At 37.3% G+C, this 19,356-nt stretch overlaps 1 protein-coding gene across 1 annotated transcript in view; it reads left to right on the top strand.

Annotated features, from left to right (window-relative positions):
- Nucleotides 1-19,356, top strand: part of LOC140144112 (uncharacterized) — a 223,134-nt gene that overhangs the window by 114,486 nt on the left and 89,292 nt on the right. Inside the window, exon 3 of the mRNA XM_072165948.1 lies at nt 14,404-14,542. Coding sequence (XP_072022049.1) covers nt 14,404-14,542 — 139 coding nt within the window. The remainder of the gene's footprint in view (nt 1-14,403; nt 14,543-19,356) is intronic.

Below are 19,356 nucleotides of genomic sequence, written 5' to 3'. Positions count from 1 at the left end.
AATGAGGATTATATACTGGATACAGATGCCAGTAATTTTGGGTTAGGTGGTGTACTATCACAAGTACAGGATGGTCATGAGCGTGATAGCGACATTATAGTAGAACACTAAATAAGGCAGAAAGGAACTATTGTGTGACAAGGAAAGAATTATTAGCAGTAGTTGCCTCAGTAAAACATTTCCATCACTATCTCTTTGGGAGAAAATTTTAGTGCGAACCGATCACGGAGCGTTAAGATGGCTCATGAGGTTTAAGAATCCTGAAGCCCAAGTCGCCAGGTGGATCGAAGTATTGGGCACATATGATTTTGATATACAACACCGAGCAGGGCGTATTCATAGTAATGCTGATGCACTTTCTCGTGAGACCATGTGAAGGTCAGGAGTGTCAGCAATGCCAGAAAATTGAGCGAAATATGGACGAAAAGTTAGTCCATGTTTCTACTAGAAAGCAGAAAGCGCAAGCACTAGTAGAAACGTCAAAAGGTGTCAACCCAAAGAGATTGTGTGATGGAAATTTAAGTAAAAGTAGTGACAATTCCCACGGTTGGTGCGAAAAAGGCACAACCACTAGTGACAATTCCTACGGACGGTGTATGAAAGACACGCCCACCAGTGACAATTCCCACGGTTGGTGCGAAAAAGGCACAACCACTAGTGACAATTCCTACGGACGGTGTATGAAAAACACGTCCACCAGTGACAATTCCCACGGATGCTGTATGAAAGACACATCCACTAGTGACAATTCCCACGGATGCTGTATGAAAGACACATCCACTAGTGACAATTCCCACGGTTGGTGCGAAAAGGCACAACCACCAGTGACAATTCCCACGGTTTATGATAAGAAACGAAACCACTAGTGACAAAGTAGTACACGGTTTGTGTTTAGAAGACACAACCAATAGTGACATAGTAGTGTGCACAATAAACCCTAGTAGACGTACTAGTAGTAGAAGTAGTGACAATTCTTGGGCTGAGACTCTAAGTAAGCAAGAACTTAGACAAGCTCAATTAACAGATCCTGAAATAGGGAAAATACTGAAACTAAAAGAAGAAAGTGACACAAAACCATTGTGGCAAAATGTATCAGTAGAAAACAAAGTAGTCAAGAAATACTGGGGTATGTGGGAACAATTAAGAGTAGTAGAAGGGGTACTGTATATTGATAGAAGCATAGTAGAATATGAATCAGGAAGTAACAATGGTCAAGATGAAGGTGAAAGTAACCGTACGGAAAATGTTCTAGTGCTACCGTTAAGTTTACGCAAAAAGGCGCCTTATGCGTCAACTACACAATGTTCGGATTTGTGGGCACTTAGGTGTACACAAAACCCTACAGCGTGTAAGGGAGCGCTATTATTGGGTCGGTATGACAGGAGAGGTAACGGAATGGGTGAAAAGTTGTAAAGAATGTCAAAGAAAACAGCCCCCAAAGAAAAGTGGCAGAGCCCCTATGAAACAATACAATGTGGGTGCCCCTATGGAGAGGATGGCGATAGATATTTTGGGCCCACTTCCAGAGAGTACCCTAGGAAATAAATATGTTGTCTGCATTGGTGATTATTTCACAAAATGGGTCACTGCCATTGCAATACCCGATCAAGAGGCAGAGACCGTTGCTAACGCATTAGTTCAAAATGTCTTTTGTATGTATGGATTGCCAAGGCAATTACATTCAGATCAAGGACGGAATTTTGAGAGCAAATTATTTCAGGAAATGTGCAAACTATTAGACATTGACAAAACCCGGACGACAGGATACAGGCCTCAAAGCGATGGTATGATCGAGCGATTCATGAGGACCGTCTCCGGAATGTTGAGACATTATGTGAGTCAGAGACAGGATGACTGGGACGAGCATTTACCCTATGTACTTTTAGCGTATAACTCCTCCAAGCATGAGAGTACAGGCTATTCCCCCTTTGAAATGAACTTTGGTCGTGTCCCAAAACTACCTGTGGAGATTATGTATGGTACCCCGTCGACCCATACTTACACCACAGAGTCCGAATATGTAAACGAGCTGAAAAGTCACTTGCAATATGTGCATGAATTTGCAAGGAAGAATCTCCAGATATCTAGTGACAAGCATAAGAAACTCTATGATTTAAAATCTGACCAAAGGAAATACCAGTATCAAGTTGGCGACCTAGTGTGGTATTTCAATGATGCTCGAAAGCCTGGGGTTTGTCCTAAACTTGTTCAAAAATGGCATGGGCCATACCAAGTCATCCAGATTCTGACTGACATTTTGTACAAAATTCAGATATTAAGCCCGGTCAGCCGCCGTTGTAGGACACTAGTGGTTCACACGGATAAATTGAAGTTGTACCGGCCGGAGGTAGGGGAAAATAGTGCAGAGGATGTGCAACCCGCACCCACCCCTATCTCTGAGTCTACTTATAACACTAAATCAAGCGCCAGTATCAAACCGAAATGGTTTGGGGTTACCCTCTAAAAATATTATGTGCAAACACAAACTCAAAAGAAGCCAAGGCAGCATAAAGTACATTAATGTACATGTAAATAAGTATCGTAATGTAGAGTAAGATAAGAACCACCACAAGATATTGTTGCCCACTGGATATGTTTTAAAATCCACGGCTATAAAACTTGCCCTAAAATTTTTCATTTATATGTTTTTCCAAAGTATGGCCATCAGGTGATAATTCCATGCGCCGGCTATTTTGGTCTAGGGATGGGGTGTGTGCACATAGACGCTCATTCCATGTGGATGTCCTACCTAGGTGGGCTAATTTAGAGAGAGCCTTGGGAGAAGCCCAGGTGGTCTTGTTTATTAGGATCTTTTGTAGTCAAAAACTGCAGTTCTATTGTTTTTAAAACATTTATATGCAAGTATTACATTATCTTGAGGTGGGAGAAGCGTATCTAGAAGTATTTTTTTTTATTTTTTTTTTTTTTTTTATGACTGTCACCCCTACACATTTATTTTTGCAAACAAAATGAAATGAACCAAGAATTTAAAATTTCTTGTTTCCATTACAATTTTTCAGAACAATCACAGCATGGTCATGAAGCATGCCTGTCTACTTTGCAGTCATGAGGACTTAAAATTTAATAAAAGTGGAAGTTGCATGAGCATCAAAGAAAGAAACATGGACTCAAGACACCAGACCGGTTCTCCTGCACCATCTGTAATAAATTCTCGCCTAATGACAAGGAAGAGTGGCGGAGACACACCCTGATCAGCCACAGCGCCTAATGACCCTCCCCTAGGGCCTTCAGCCCCATCAGAGCACCGACACCACCGCCGGAATCTGATGTCAGCATGGGTGCTGATGAACCATCGTCCCCCAAAGACCCCCAAAGCTACGACCACCAGGGTCGCCGACAATAATTATCCCATGCATAGTAATGTCACCGCATTACATACAACAAGACGGTACAACAAGACCCCTGTGTCCTCCGGTAAGAGGAAACCAGCTTCAGCAACATTCCACCCCTCTGTCCCCAAGAGACGCAGACTATTAGAAGAAAGTTGGAACAGGCCTCAGGAGACCAGGCAGAGAGCACCGTTATTACCAATACCAATACCACACCAATCACCCAACTTCAATAACCAGCACCTTCAGGGACGTACAAGCCTCAATTTCCAGACTGCTGTACCTGTGGAGACCCTTCAACAACGTCCATGAGGGTAACCAGCCACCAACCTTGGACTTCAACTCGCCATGACCCTGCGGATGAAGTTCTCGGTGGATTTGGTTACTGGGAGAGCTAACATCAGCATCCAGGACACCAGTCTGAGCCCAGTCAGCAGGAGGGAATTGATGTATTAAATTATTGTATTATTATATTTAACTTCCTCATACCAATGTACCAGCTCAATATATTTTTTTTATACTATACAATTCCACAACTCAAAAATGCATTTATTATTGTAAATGCCATGTCACATTATATAACATGTTTTTATACTTAGGCCTTCATCTACTGTTACTTAATTGTGTAATCCATGCATGTACAGTACATGTACTAGTACATGAGTAAACAGTATGTTTCAAAAATGTAGTCTGCACACTTTCAGTATTTCATATTTCTATTTCACATGTCTAACTCATTAATTTATGAGTATACAATTCACCATTTTTGGCTTACCTATTTTTATAATACATCTATTGTAATTCCATGCACACTGCAGTGCCTGTGAACATTGAATTTCGATTAAAATAATCCTCATTTTGGCCAGTCAAAATTGCAGTAATTCCCTGACATGACATGTTCCAATGACCTCACAAAACTTGTAGCCAATTATAAAGCCTCATGTCACATGTCAAGTTGTTTGGACAAATCAGCTGTGCAGTTCTATTTTTATATTTCAAAGAGCGCCGCTCGTGCTCAGTGTTTCGTGGTTCTCTTGCCTGGATTCAGAAAATTCGTGAAGGCGCATCTTTTGCAAAATTGAGCCAAAATTTACTCAGAAATATTATTTGATATATTTATTCCCGATATGTGGAAAATAGGAGTGTTTGGTACATTGGTAGAAGTTATTAAATGTTTTAGGGACTGAGCCACTGTCCATTCATAAATTTCGTAAGTGTTGTGTCTAGACAACACGACCTTTGACCTAGGTCATCAAAACAAAATGGTAGCCTACAGTGGATAAGTGCTTTTATATTTCGTAGGTAAAATAAATCGAATGCTCATCAAATTAAAATGTATATTATTAAATTTTGGATACACCTCCTTGGAGGTAGAAACTCGGACAACTGTTGCTCGAATTAAGTCAGGGTTTCGTGCGCTGGACCATAGTTTTTCAGGTGATGTTTGGTAAGCTTAGAGTAGTAGTCTATGCCGCGATGTGAATGGTGCGTGGTGCATTGTATTGCATAGACAGAGATATTTTGGTATGTATACTGTGTATACGGTTCAGCGTATTTGTTGATTCAGTTCTTTTGCTACTAAATGAGCTTCGATATTGATTGTCATACTTTTGCAATATCTTGTGAGTGGTTCAGTTCCAACATGTCATATGCATAATATATTGTTTTTATATAAAAATTGGTTGTTGTAGGATGAAGCACACTAGTCCAGCTGTCAATTCAAGGTAACTGTAAGGGCCGACAGCCGGGCTACACGAGAGTACCACACTGACTGGGTCACAAGGAAACTGTTGCTTCATGTTGTTGAGGAATGCCTGTTTATAGATTTTTGATGGTGCTCAAGATTTAATTAAATGACAAGTTGCTGACCCAGTCAAGGCCCGTGGTTTTGCCACTTTTATGGCCATTGTTGTTAAGTAAAAATAAGGGTGTGTGGGACTCGTTGTGTGCGAACATCCAATAAAAATCTGTCGACTGCACTCTTTACTTCTCTTAAACATAAAAAATTAGGCTGATACTTTGTACAATTTCGGGGCGAAATTTTTCATGAGGGGGGAAATTTCAAGTGCATTTGAAGAAATAAGAATTTTCAATGTTACATTTCTCTGCCCGGGCCAAGCAAGTATCTACAAGTTTGTGATATTTGGCTATTCCATTTGATGTCCTTGCAACCCCCCTATGGAAGACCTTCCCTGAATCTCTCACACAAGGGGTGTAGGTGTAGATTTCAAATGAGTCATATCATAGGGGGTGTATGGATTTCAAATGAAATACTCTGTTCTGTTTTGGTTTTCATATGTTACAAAGCGTGATGTTCAGCTAAATCCTTTCGATCTCGGAACATAGTAAAAAGTTAACAAGCTAAATGATGAATTTATCAGATATGGCATGTGGTTTGTTTGATCTGTAGATCTTTGCATGGAAGTACCAGACATGATCTTAGTCATGTTATACCATTCCAAATATGGAATTGAATGGAGAAAATCAACTTTATTATAAGACCTTAAATGGAAGTTATGGTGCAGCTGGGCAATAAGGTCTTGATTGCAGAGGGGAAGCGGCTAGTTACATGGCCGTAATTAAAAATTGAAGTGTCAACTGTGAAGTTCAATTGAAGCTGACAGCTTACTGACCTGAGCTGAGATTGTGAAGGGAAAAGTGCTGCATGAAGATGCTAAGAAAATAATTACCTGAAATATTAAATCAAATTTTGATGAAATATTAATTGGTTTGTTATTTAGGATTATATTCAACGCTTAGTTTGTTTGAATATTATTTTATTTAATTCGCTTCAAAAACATTTTCTAACAAACAAGCAAAAAAAACATAATATCACTAATTAGGATTTTGCATTTGTCAAAATTGATAGTGGTTGACATTCATCTTATATTGTTTGATTACATAACAGTATACGGTAGTGAAGATATAAATCTGGAAATTGATATTGAAACGGGAGGAGCTGTAGGCCTTAATCTAGATTTTTAAGCTTACCTAATTTATTATGTCATCGCATTGTATTCGTTTATGGGGATTTCCGTCATGCAATGTCAGGACTTCCTGGCCCAAATTGATGCCAAAACTGCACCGTTTATTTAATTTCCATGCATGTACTGAAGCTAAATTGTCCACGTAAACAGTCCGATCCAAGGAAAATGGGGTTCTATCGGCACAAAATACGTAATTTTACCTCGTGGATCGGCTGACATTTCGGTCCATTTCCAGTATAAAACATGGTTCAAATTCTTAGATTTTCTATATTTATATTCCTCAGCAATTCAGGTTTCTGCTGATATGGTGCCCAATTTTGGAGGTGCAACCATTGTTCTAAAATTCCCTGCCAAATTTCAATGTTTACTTTTGGAAAAGACGCCATTATTGTCATTTTAAATGTCAGTGGCTTCTTCACATTCAAGTGAGGGTTTCTCAAATAACAGTGCGAATTGTAATACTTTATTTCTCATTAAATTATTATATTCATAAGAAACCAGCTTCTCCCCAGTTTTGGAAACTAGGCCAGTTTTATAGATTAATGAAGAATTAGTAAAATTATAGTTAGAAATAAAAGCAATTTAAAGAATTACTAATTACTAGGATTACTAGGAATTTTCGATCATAAAAACACTTAATACGTCATAACAAATTATTGCCCAATCAGCTTTAAGAACGTCATCGCCCCATTTTTTCTAGGCCAATCAGCTTGAGGCATTCTCAAAAGAAACAAAATTGTTCACTGTTCAAATTACTTTCGACCAGAGCAGACCTGTATAGAGCAAGCTCGTGAAATTATCGTCTGCACTCAAATTTTGATCTACTGTATTTTTCCAAATACAGACTTTGAGGTTAGCGATTTAGCATGTAATCCCCTAAGCTCTTGTTGGGTGATTCGAGGGAGGCTTGGAATGGTATGGATGCTGCAGTCCCGCCGGTTTACGCCGGTGGGGTCTCTGAGGAGAAAATACCGTTCGGGATTCCAGCTTGACTCGATATGCCCAAATCCCTTCGGGGTCATAAGCCACTCGGCAAGAGCTTCTTTTAGGATCAGAAAGACGGACATTATCTTTTTATACTAGGCCATTTTTATATCTATTTCATTTATTCCAAATTAATCATATTGTAAGTATTTCTTGTGCGATAGAGTCACAGGAAATCCATTCGGTAACTTTCTGAATCGGGTATTTGCAGCGTTCGCCATTTTGTCAAATGGTACCGGTTCAAGCAATGGCTCCTTTAATCGTACGAATTAGGTCGGAGCCTTGCGAGGTTAATTGCTCACGGGGATCACCCAAGTCCCATGGTTACTGAATGGTTTATCATAGAAACCGAGTCCGTCGTTCTCTCCTGTCCCATTCCCAAAGTAAACAAAGAATAAAACCCCCAAAAGAAAGAAAGAACAATGAACAATTCCAAATAAATAAATAACTATCACATGAATTGCAAGTCAGTTTTATATCAACTTTTTCCCTTGTTGTGTGCTCGTTCGATTGAGAGAATTTGCGACTTGTTTGCATACACTTTTGGTATGTTATTTTTAGAAAGTGATTCACGTGATTTGAATCAGCTGATTGAAGTTCAAAACAAGCCAAAATAATCCCGTAATGTTCAGCTGATAAGCATTGACCCACAAATATGCAATTTAAGTGATAGTTATGGAAGTTCTTATTTCTTTACAAAATAACAAGAAATAAGGTAGCGGCCTTCCCCCAAAATTCTAAAAGTCATGAATTGACCTTTTATTTATAAAATTGGGCAATAATGCATTAGTGTTATGACCAAAACTCTTCTTGTGCAGTCAGTCTCTGTAGAAATTGAAAAGGCGAATAAAAGCGTATATTTCACATATTTATTTTCACATTATATGTACGACAACCGTATTACCTAAGCTCAGTTGTCAGTTACTTCGTGTTAGTGTCAGGTAATAAAAACAATAAGTGGTATAAACCAACAAATTAATGGTGTTATAAAACAATGAGGTGTTATGAACCGAAATAAGGTTCAACAAAGGTTAAAGGTTATGTAACCAGGTTAAAGGTTTCATAACAAGGTTTTAAACAGTCAAACTAGGTTATTTAAACGAACAGTTCAATTCGAACCATTCGAAGTGCCGTGCAGATTAGATCTTCGATTCGCTCGTCCATTCGTTCGTACCTGTTCCAGAACTTGAGATTGCTGATTAGCCTGACGCCGACGGTTTGTATGATTTCTTTATTTCTACCCCAAATTTAGGCCAGGTCAATTCCATATTTGGGTTATCTTTTGCTCTGGGTCCTTTATGGCCGCTACCAAGAAACGCTACCCTGTATATAAGTTTGAGCCATCGAAATGTAGCCTTAAGATTTATTAGTTTATTTTATTCTATTTCCTGTTTAGGTCGTACTTCACTTGCCAGGCCTATTTAAGAGGTGCCAGTTGCTTTCATTACAATATTCAATATACTTGTTAAATACTCACAAGACTTTGCTCTTGTCAAGAGTTGAAAGAAAGTGTATATCCTGGGCATATGGTGAAGATAACCTGCAAATTGGGAAGGGAGACTGGGGGAGAGACAACAAGCCTACCAGATCAATTCCCTCATTCCTTTTATGTCAACATGCAATAATCTTGATAATATAGTACTTGGTAGATACTGGAAGACTCAAGAAATCTGCTCTTGTCAGACCAAGCATGGCGTAACTATCATAGCATAACATACATTACAAGGATGAAAGAGCCTGTCAAGACTTTTTATTTTGTTTATAAAATTGTGACAGTCATAGTGACTTTTTGATAATATCTTGTTATCTCATCTACAATGATAACACATTCAAAAGCCTTCATATCATATGAAAATGCCACAATCTATAATAATGCTTGTCAAAATAGTTCCTCAACATAACTAATGACAACTAAAATAGATGTATTGCAGTATTGCATTTGACATCTTTACCTACAAATTTCCATGACCTACATATATTTATTTAAAAAATACTTCTTCAATGGAGATAATCTGATGTGCTAACTTTCATACATCACTGAGTTTACATCGATTTGATTGTTTTGAATATGTGGAATGGCGTTCCCATCAGTCATCAACAAATGACATATTTTTTTGTGGTTGTCAAATTTTATTGATGAATATGTATATTGTGAAAATTTATGCCGTACAAAAATTGACACATTACACTTTACAGCTTTTAACTTTAAAACAGGATAGTGACAATCAATTTGGTGCACTAAATAATTCTTGATCTTGTCAAATTCTTGTCATGATTTTTTGTCAGGTTTCAGCTTTCTAATACAGGATTTTCAAAGACTCCAGGGGGAATTTACACACACAGCGATATTAGCTTCATCTTAATACCGCACACGTCTTATAATATCGTTTCTTGGCGTAATATCTGGTTTCCGACGATATAGAAACATTTCATTGAAAGGGATTATGTTGCTGAATGTTAATGTGTGAAACTGATTCAAAAGTGATACCTATTTAAGTGTGTGTGTCAAAACTTTTGTTTCTCCATAGTTAGAGACTAGTAATTGTTTTGGTAGTTTCAATTATCATGCTGGTGAGTTCAAAAGGAGTTCAGTAATTCATATGATACAGGTGATAGAAGTGATGAAGTAGCTAGCTCACATGTTATGACAATTTTCTATTGCAAATTAGCAATTTAATTGCTGCATGTTTCCAAGAATGTGTTTTTCTGAAAGCAAGGTTTGTCTCATACCAATTTTTTGCAGATGAAAACTTCTTGTGAAACTCATTAAAGTATGATGCTGACAAAGCACATCATATATTTTTATTTTGGTGTTAAGTTATGATGATTTGAAGTAAAAAACTGAAGTCCTACCAGATGGCACCAGATCTTCGCCAGATCTTTGTTTCTATGGAAATTGGAATGCAAGTGGAAATTTGGAAGAGGAAAAACAAACAGGCAGTATGATAGTTTTGGTGATAACGAAAGAGGCATGACTTCGCCAAAACTAGAACTTGCAAGCTTGTGATCCTGTGTTGTGATCATGAGCACTCAGTCTGGAAGTGGTCTGGACCTATCTTCTCTCTCCATCCAGGTTTGGCCATAAACTACTTTGGGTGCTCTTTTTGCTTCTTCAAGATTGTTACATGAGTCCCAACAGAAAGACATGTGCACCCACATTGTCCTTGTCCACAGCAATGTCAACATGGTCAAAGACTTCAACTAGCCATCAATTCTTGGGATTCTCCAAGGAATAAAGTATAGCATTACCTTTATCCAAGACTTAATTCCAAACTAAGCAATGTTTGAGTATAACAATTAAGCCTCCCTTATTCACTGCAATGGTGAAATATAAGCATATAATCGAGGGTTGCGGACTAGAAGGCCCTATCTGCAATAGCTGCCAGGTGTCATAGTTTTTGATGTACAAAATATAAACTGCAGAAATGATCAAAAATGTATATAGAGCAGCTAGATAGGGCTTTCTTGCCCTAAACTCTCAATATGATGGTGTTTCATCACCATAATATTCCATTGGCTACATTTTCATCCTGGATCAGAATTGGTCTATGTAGTCTATGCTATGGGTATTACTTTACACATATTAATTTCACTATGTCCACATCCATATACATTCTTTGGCCGTAATGTAAACAGGTCATTGAACTCTAATTCAGCTGTATGCTGGATCTGGCCATGATGTTGAACTTGGCCATTTGCTTGGTTGAGTTTATGATTGATGGCTCATGGCTGTTGTGTTTGTCATATTCTTATAACCATGGTATGATAATTGTTCTGCTAAATTGAGATAAATAAACAAACAGAGAAGTAATCTCCACCATAGGGAACACAGCCGAGGATCTCAAATGAGGATCTCAAACATGACAATCTTTAGCGGACAGTTCCTTAACCTTAATACGCTTCTACACTCAAAGAATGACCTTTGGATATGTTGGGTACAAAAACTCATGTTCCTTAACTTGAGGTCACAATTTGAGCTTTGGTTGTGTTTTGGGGGTCATTGAGATGTGTCTTTGGGTATGAGGTCATAATATGGCTCGTAGTGACAGGGAAGTTGAAAACTGACAGATTGGTGTTAAAGTTTGGGATAACATGTCTTAGGATTACAGGCTGAGAAGACATCATGATTATGTCAATTAGTGTAAATGGGTACATCAAAATGCCTTTTGCTGAGAAGTTGTCTTCCAGCTGTGGGTCCATGCATCTCATTATCATTCAAGATGATGATGATGATAATGATGATCATGATGATGAATTGATGATGATGATGATGATCCTGCAAATCTGATGATGAAATCTGAAGACAATAATGTTCACTGGTATTGTTTGTGTGTTTTTTAAGCAACAAAGATAGTGATGACAATAATGATGAAAGTTGAATAACAACAACACCAAAGATGTGGATCATCCTTCCAGCCTCCTCCTCATGATCATGATGATTGTGATCATCGTGATCTTGGTTATGATTGTATGATGATGATCATCAATACCATCTTCATCCTCATTAACATCATCATACTTATCAGCATCCTCAGCATTGTTATCATTAAATCACCATCAGTGTCATCATCATCACCTCTACATGTTGTTGAGTTAAAGAAAGTCAAACAATTATTGTAGCGCCAGTAATTTAGAAAATAAGCAACCATATTAAAAGTGAAGCTACAAAATAAATAATAGGATAAAAAAAAGAGAACAAGCCACATCAGAGAACAAGCCACATCAGAATTTTAAGTTTCAGTGATCTCAAATTCATTTAGTAAACAGTTGATCAATAATATATGTCATGATAAATGAAGTACATGACAAATAATGAAACAGTCATAAAACATCCTTGCCCTTATTTTGGGATTGGAAAACTACCAAATATCCTTACCCTTGCGTTGGGATTGGAAAACTACCAAACATCCTTACGGCACCCTCACCCTTGTTTTGGGATTGGAAAACTACCAAATATCCTTACCCTTGTTTTGGGATTAGTAAACTAGAAAATCCAATGCCTGATTCATACTCGGATTTGCGGACATGACTTTTGGCAGTGAAGATTCACCAAGGTTGCGTGATAAAATATTAGGCAATAAAATTAATTGATACTTGATGTGTTTCTTGCACAGTAGCTTTCGGAATAATTTAGAGAATTATCGCTTGATTATTCAACTCTGCTTGATTTGATCCTGAACTTGTTTTTGTATCCAGAGCGCAGCAGCGTTAAATGCCATTGATTGTCTTTACCTTGCTGTTATTAATTGAGTTCTTATTGCTCTAGTCATGTGCTGGTAAATAACATGTCCCTTGCTTTAATTACGAGACTGATGGAATATGATGTGACAAGGTAGAAAGTTGTATGTGTGATGGACATGCTGTGTGTGCATGCCCTATCAGTATGTGGCTATCAAAAGGCCTACAGATTTTTAAATAGATAATTTGCATACTGAACTGTGGGTGAACTTTGAATGTACTGATAATGAGATTTACATTGAACTTGAAAGTGCAAAAGGCTGTTCCGGTTGAAATCCATACACCCCTATGGAAGATATATACACCTTATGGAAGACACAAGACATTGATCTTCCACACAGGGAGTATGAATTTCAAAGGGGGTTACCTGAATGGGTGACTCCATTATAAAACCCTGTGTGGGAGATTAAGGTCATGTCTTCCATAGGGGGTGTATGAATTTCAACTGAATAGCCCAATATACTGTGGGTTATTTTCAGAAAAAAATTTGATTATACTCTTTACCAAATAAGTTGTAATCATGCTTGGTTCTTTCAGGGATATCCTTGGTTCTTTGCATTTTGTTAGGTCTCTCATGTCAGTTTGATATAGAGGTTTATATTTATCGTAAAAGGCTTGTGATGATAACATAACATAACAGGTATTTATATAGCACTTTAGCAAGAAGTTGAGCGAGGCACCAAACATTTTAACATAGTTTGGATAACTATCTCGAGACGACATTGAAAACATCAAAGGCATGTCTCAAGTTCTCCATATTGAAAACATCAAAGGCACTTCACTAAATTGCAAAAAATATTTTGATAAAACTATTGATTGAACATTTTTGTGACAGTATCTGTACCGTCTTCACATTGGTAATAAAAGGTTTTATACTATTTTTGTTTTGGACCAAAATGAGCACATTAGCGAAGATTTTCGACAGCTTCATCATCACAAAATAAAAAATCAGGTTCCGAAAAATTTGTCAAGATAATTTTACAGTATTATGCTGCAGCACATTTAAAATGGTGGCCTAAAAATGTTTTAGGAATGACTAATGATTATTTTACATTTTGCCAACAAACAGTGCTCCTGGAGCAGAAAGAGTTTGAAGAAACAATTTTTTTTCTCTATTTCAAATAACCCACACCATAAAACATGTAGACTTACGAAGATTGTTAATTGAAGATCACATCATAAAAACTTTTAATTACTGTAATTTTGCAGCTATAGCTTTTGAAACAAATGTCCATAATAATTATGATCAGCTTGTGTTGAGAATAAATCAAAGCATGGCAGGCATCATCTTCATACCAGCTCCTGGTTCTACATTCTCTGAATGCTATTGATGCATTTCATCAGAAGGTCATTGTCAAAATGTGTCTGGCTCTGCACCTTTTGATTTATTACTCATAAATTTGGTGTTGAAATAAAAATGACAGTGATGAGCTTCTGTATCATCACAAAATTATCTTTTGTTTTTCTCAAAATCACATCTTTTTAAAATGGGATTTCAAAGTATGCCCAAATTATTTGATACAAGGATGCTTCAAGAGTTGCATTGAATTGCTGGCATGTAGATGCCCTTCTGGTAATTCCTCAATATATAAATAATGAGATCCTGAGTTCAAAATCCTGAATGGAATTATGGTCTTATTAAAAGTTCTCACTTTTCAGGATGTCCACAATATTTGTATACTGCTACATGTATAATGCAGGGAAGCACAGAGTACTTGCAAATATCTTCAGAAGCAGGGTTCCAGTTATCAGTTCGGTCAACAAATTCATGTTATTTATATTGTGCCATTTCAGAATTTGCAATATACTCATCAATTCTTTATGTTTCTTTCTTTCTTTGACAGTAAAAAACGAGACAACAACCAATGGTGGGAGCTATTTGATCCTAAAACGTCCAGGTTCTACTATTATAATGAGATGCTACAGAAAACAGTGTGGCATAGACCACAGAATTGTGATATCATACCACTGGCTAAATTACAGGTAAGTCTATTTATATTTAACCCCATGAGAACAACTTGCCGATTGGCCAAAATGAATATTGTGACCAGTTCTGAACCAATCAAGGAGGGCATTAATAAGATCATCTGCAAATGCAAGTTTTGACCATAAATAGTTCAAAGCCTTTTATGGCAATTGAAATGAGCATTTTAAGTTATCAACCAATCAGAAATGCTGTTAGATGACCAGTAGTGTCCAGGGGGTTAAACTGGGACACAAACAGCTGGGGTCATAGACCATACTGTAATTTTAGTGTCAGAAACAAGCCGAGATGACTGCCGTTTCAGAGTAGCCAGTGAATAAAAATGAGAGCTTACAGGCAAAATCAGTGACGCTGAAACAAGGCCCATCACTGAGAGCCAACATTGTTGGCTCATGCTAAAAATCTGGGCTTCTGTATGTCTCTGTATTCAAGAGTTGCATTTTGAAACCACATACGACCAAATACTCTCACTAACATGATGTAGCTACTCAGTGTTAGATGAGGGCCCATAGATATTCAGACCTTGGGGCCCGAATGGCCCTTAAAAATGTTGCCTTCTAGTCTAACACTGCAGATAGTGTCACCACCACTGCTTGTGCTATCACTACCATATTGAGGGTTGAGAGTCAGAAAGCCTTAACTCAAAAAGGATTCCTTTGTGAGTCAAGGCTTTCTGGTTCTGAACCCTCAATATATAACCTACAATCTGTGAATAAAATGTTGGCTCACTCTGATCTCCCAGTTCAATGTGGGACAAAGCTGTATCAGCAGGTCTGTGAGACTATGCATCTCCAGCATCAGAACATGGGGAGGGTGAGTATACAGGACAGAGTGTCTACTTAAAATACATGACAGACTTGTTTCATTAGCCTTCAAACATTGGATTTGAGCATGTGAGCCAACTACTTATTTCCAGGATTGCAGGTATTGATACTACCTGATTCCAGATAATTATAGAGTCACTTGTTTTAAAAATGGCCAGAATTTTTTGCCTTACTTAAGATGTAGTTAAGATATGAAAGCTTTGACTCCCCATGATGGTTTACTAATATTTACTAATATTTTCCTGATGAGGTTCAGTTGTGACAAATGCACTAATTTTGCAACAGTTTATCATGTTGTGAAATGGTTTCTTTGCCACTCTAATACCATGGTTGTACTTTTTTAATTAGCACCAAATGAAGCAGCATCAGTAACTTTTAACTCACCACACCTGTATTTAGTAGACCCAAGAAAAACCAGCACATATTGGCTTTATGTTGATCTTGCTGAATTTTGCGGATGCAATATCCTTATGCCTGATTCATACTCCGATTTTTGGACTTGACTTTTGGCAGTGAAGATTCACCAAGGTCGTGTGATAAAATATTAGGCAATAAAATTGATTGATACTTGATGTGTTTCTTGCACAGTAGCTTGTCGGAATAATTTAGAGAATTATCGCTTGAGTATTCAACTCTGCTTGATTGATCCTGAACTTGTTTTTGTATCGTAGAGTTTGGAAAATACTAGCTGCATGTATGTTGTAGTGAAAAATTCGCCTCCGCAAATCCGAGTATAAATCGGGTCTTGTGGAAGGCTGCGAAGACTTAATAGGATATTATATCAATTCCCCGTACTATTATTATACCACCTACGTATTTCATCTGATCAATCATCAAAGGATGGAATAACATTTCTGAAGGCTGGTGATCACTGCTTTAAAGGCATTGTATTTTTTGCTACGATAATAACATACAGCTACCTAACAAACAGCTATTAAGAATATAAATTTTCCATTTAATACATAAATTTATACTTGAATAAACTTTCAGAGCAGTAAGCTTATAAGTACTTCTTGTTTTTGAAGATAATACAATGTACAATAAACGTGCAGGACAGGTCCGCTAACTTATTAGCAAGAAGTTGTGATTAATGTGGCAGATCACGTTTGTGTTTTGATGTAGTACATTATGTACTTATCAATCCATTGTACTGCCTTAGGTACACTCCACAACACACAACCATGTCTTCCCAACATGCTGGATTTTGGAGTGTTTTTAACCAGTACCAAATCTGTAAGGTTTGAGAGAATAAAGTGTCGATAATTCAGAAACAAATTGCATTATGGGTAACACCTGGTTATTGAAAGGGGTTAATAATGCAATCACCTACATTTAAGTTTCATTACATGTATATGAAAGTTACAAACCCTGAGATCCAGTTCCCAAACTCTGAATACAGAAAGTGCAATACGAAATGTATTAAATTCTTCAGTTTCTTCCTTGTAATTTAGGCCATATTTTATGAGTATTTTGAAAACAAATTGAAAATTGCAATGAAATATCAGTCCTCAATTGTGATACTTGTGAAGACTTTGGACTTGGACTTGGAAGTGAAAATTATGTAATGCCAGAGTAAGGAGAGAAGAGTTTTGCTAGATAATCTTGATGTGAAAGTGCAAAAAACACATCTATAATTAACTACCTGTTAATGTAAAACTAGAAGTTACAGGGAAAGTGAGACTCATGCATCTGGGAATATAGATGGGATACATGTATGTATCACATAGTGTACACTACTGGTCTTACATACTCACCATGATTACAAACACTAATTAATCAAGGCTTTACAGGGATAATTTAATCTGCAATGAGCAGTGCAGGAAGAAAAGTGCCAAAATGGTATGCTACTACTTATTCTAACCATCAATATGAATGTTAGCATCCTGTGTGTGAGCCCAATGGAATGAGCATTATATATCAGTTTTGGTATCCCGGGTCCCCCTTCCAGTGCCTCTACTACTCCGAATATGACACCCCCTTGGTACCCCCTGCCTCATTGTATTCAATTTGGAAGACTCCATTATCAGAAGCGCATCAATATACTCATATCTCAACATTGATAGCTCTCTGTGATTTAATATCATGTAACAAGCCCACATCTTTAGCGATTCTCATATAACGCGAGTAACAGATATCATCTCTAATAGAGCAAGCAATCTACAAAATCTCGGCCTTGCCCAGATGTCCGTGTGATGGCCGAACCGGACAAGAAGCATGTGAATGAATCTTGTGCCAGATAACGACATGAGAAAAGGTCAATAACTATGTCCATGTTGAGTGCATATGGCTCCCATCATCAATGAGTCAATGCACTGAGCAGTTGTTTATTCATGTTCAATGCCAGCTGCAGAGTTGCCAGTGTTCCGCATAAAATGAGGGCAGTATAACTTTAGTGATGGCAGCCAGGGGGCTTCAGGCAGTTGAATGAATTTTAAATGAATTGAGGAAAGTGAAGTGAGTGTGCATGGTAGCTGATGGTGACAGGTTTTGGAGGATTAATAATTAAAATCAGGAAATTTTACATATTAATGCTGAAAAAATCACTTACTGCAACAAAATTTAATAATTAAATTTTGTTTTGTTAATTGATGCAGTCTGAAAAGCTTGATTTAAGGGTTTACCGTCGTAACTAAACTATTCGATCAAATTTTTTTAAATTGACATATTTTGTACATTAATATGTGTAGATAATAAATCAGTAAAAAAAACAGGGGGTACCGGACCTCACTTTTGAGCTACAGCCGTTTTAAAAGAGGTGTACATTTCCAAAAATCTCTGTACACTTCAATGGCAAAATCAGCAATTTTCTCAAAATAGACAACCTTTTAAAAAAAAAAAAAAAATTGTATCGATCAAATTTTTTAATTTTATATATGTTATGAAAAATAAATAAGCTCTGGTAAATCGCGCAAAAAAAAATTTGGGGGTACCGGACCTTGTTTTTGCGTAAATTGACCAAAATAGGTCAAAAAGCATTTTTTCTGCGACACCATGCGTAGTTAATTGCGTACATGTATATTTTGAGTGCGTACTCAACGCGCTGGTATACACGCCGATCTGATGCCGGATAAGCGTTCGTTTACGCATATGGCCACAAAAAAGGAATTGTCTGTTTACGCAGGAAAGTTTTCACTGTAAAAAAAAGTTACCATAATAGGAACAATAATAATTATTCTAATGGTGTCGATTATTAAGACTTCATGCCTTAATATTCTTACTAATTTGGTGTATTTTGGTCATAAACGGGTGTAAGAAAAACTCCCATTCTGCAATCTGCAAAGATATTGGACCAAAGAGTTATATCAAGTTACACAAAGTGAGGAATTTTCAGCTTTCACCATGTTCACCTGACTCGATCGACCAAAAAGAGGATTTATTAAACTTGTTAAAGCGAAGTCTTTGACACCATGGCCGGAAGTGTTTGACTATAATAGGCCTACAATTATATAGGCATAGGCCTACTTAGCATGCTTAGTGCCGTTTACCGAGCCTATAGCTATAGCTGTAGAAAAAACGTTTGGCCTATTAGGCTATAATATTATTTTCGTAAATGTATGACACATTTTTTTGAAATTGAATAGTTTTGATGGTGTTGTCTATATCGCATGCATTATGAATTCAGTGCACGTAGTAGGCCTAGGTCTTTACCCAATAACACACAATGCTTTGAAGATTTAAATGTTGGATTATAAACTTGCCGTGTGGTGCGTTTCATTATAAAACGTTCTACAAACGTATAACCTTTAATAATATTTAGCCATTTATCCAACACTCGTTTAGGCCTAATGTTTAAAAAACAACTTTATTCTGTGTTTGTTGGGTAGGCCTATAACTTCATACCATCTATTGGACCCTACTGTCGTAAGCCTACTTTGGGGGAGGGGTCCAGGTCCGTTATCAGTGGAAGCACGCTGGCAAAATTTGGTTTGTAGGCCTACATGTTATATTTATGCGGCCACTTTTCTTGCGCTCAGCAAACATTGTTTTTC

This window comes from Amphiura filiformis, unplaced genomic scaffold (assembly GCF_039555335.1).
Source record: "Amphiura filiformis unplaced genomic scaffold, Afil_fr2py scaffold_40, whole genome shotgun sequence".
NCBI lineage: Eukaryota > Metazoa > Echinodermata > Ophiuroidea > Amphilepidida > Amphiuridae > Amphiura > Amphiura filiformis.
This window is presented reverse-complemented; position numbering and strand designations above follow the sequence as displayed.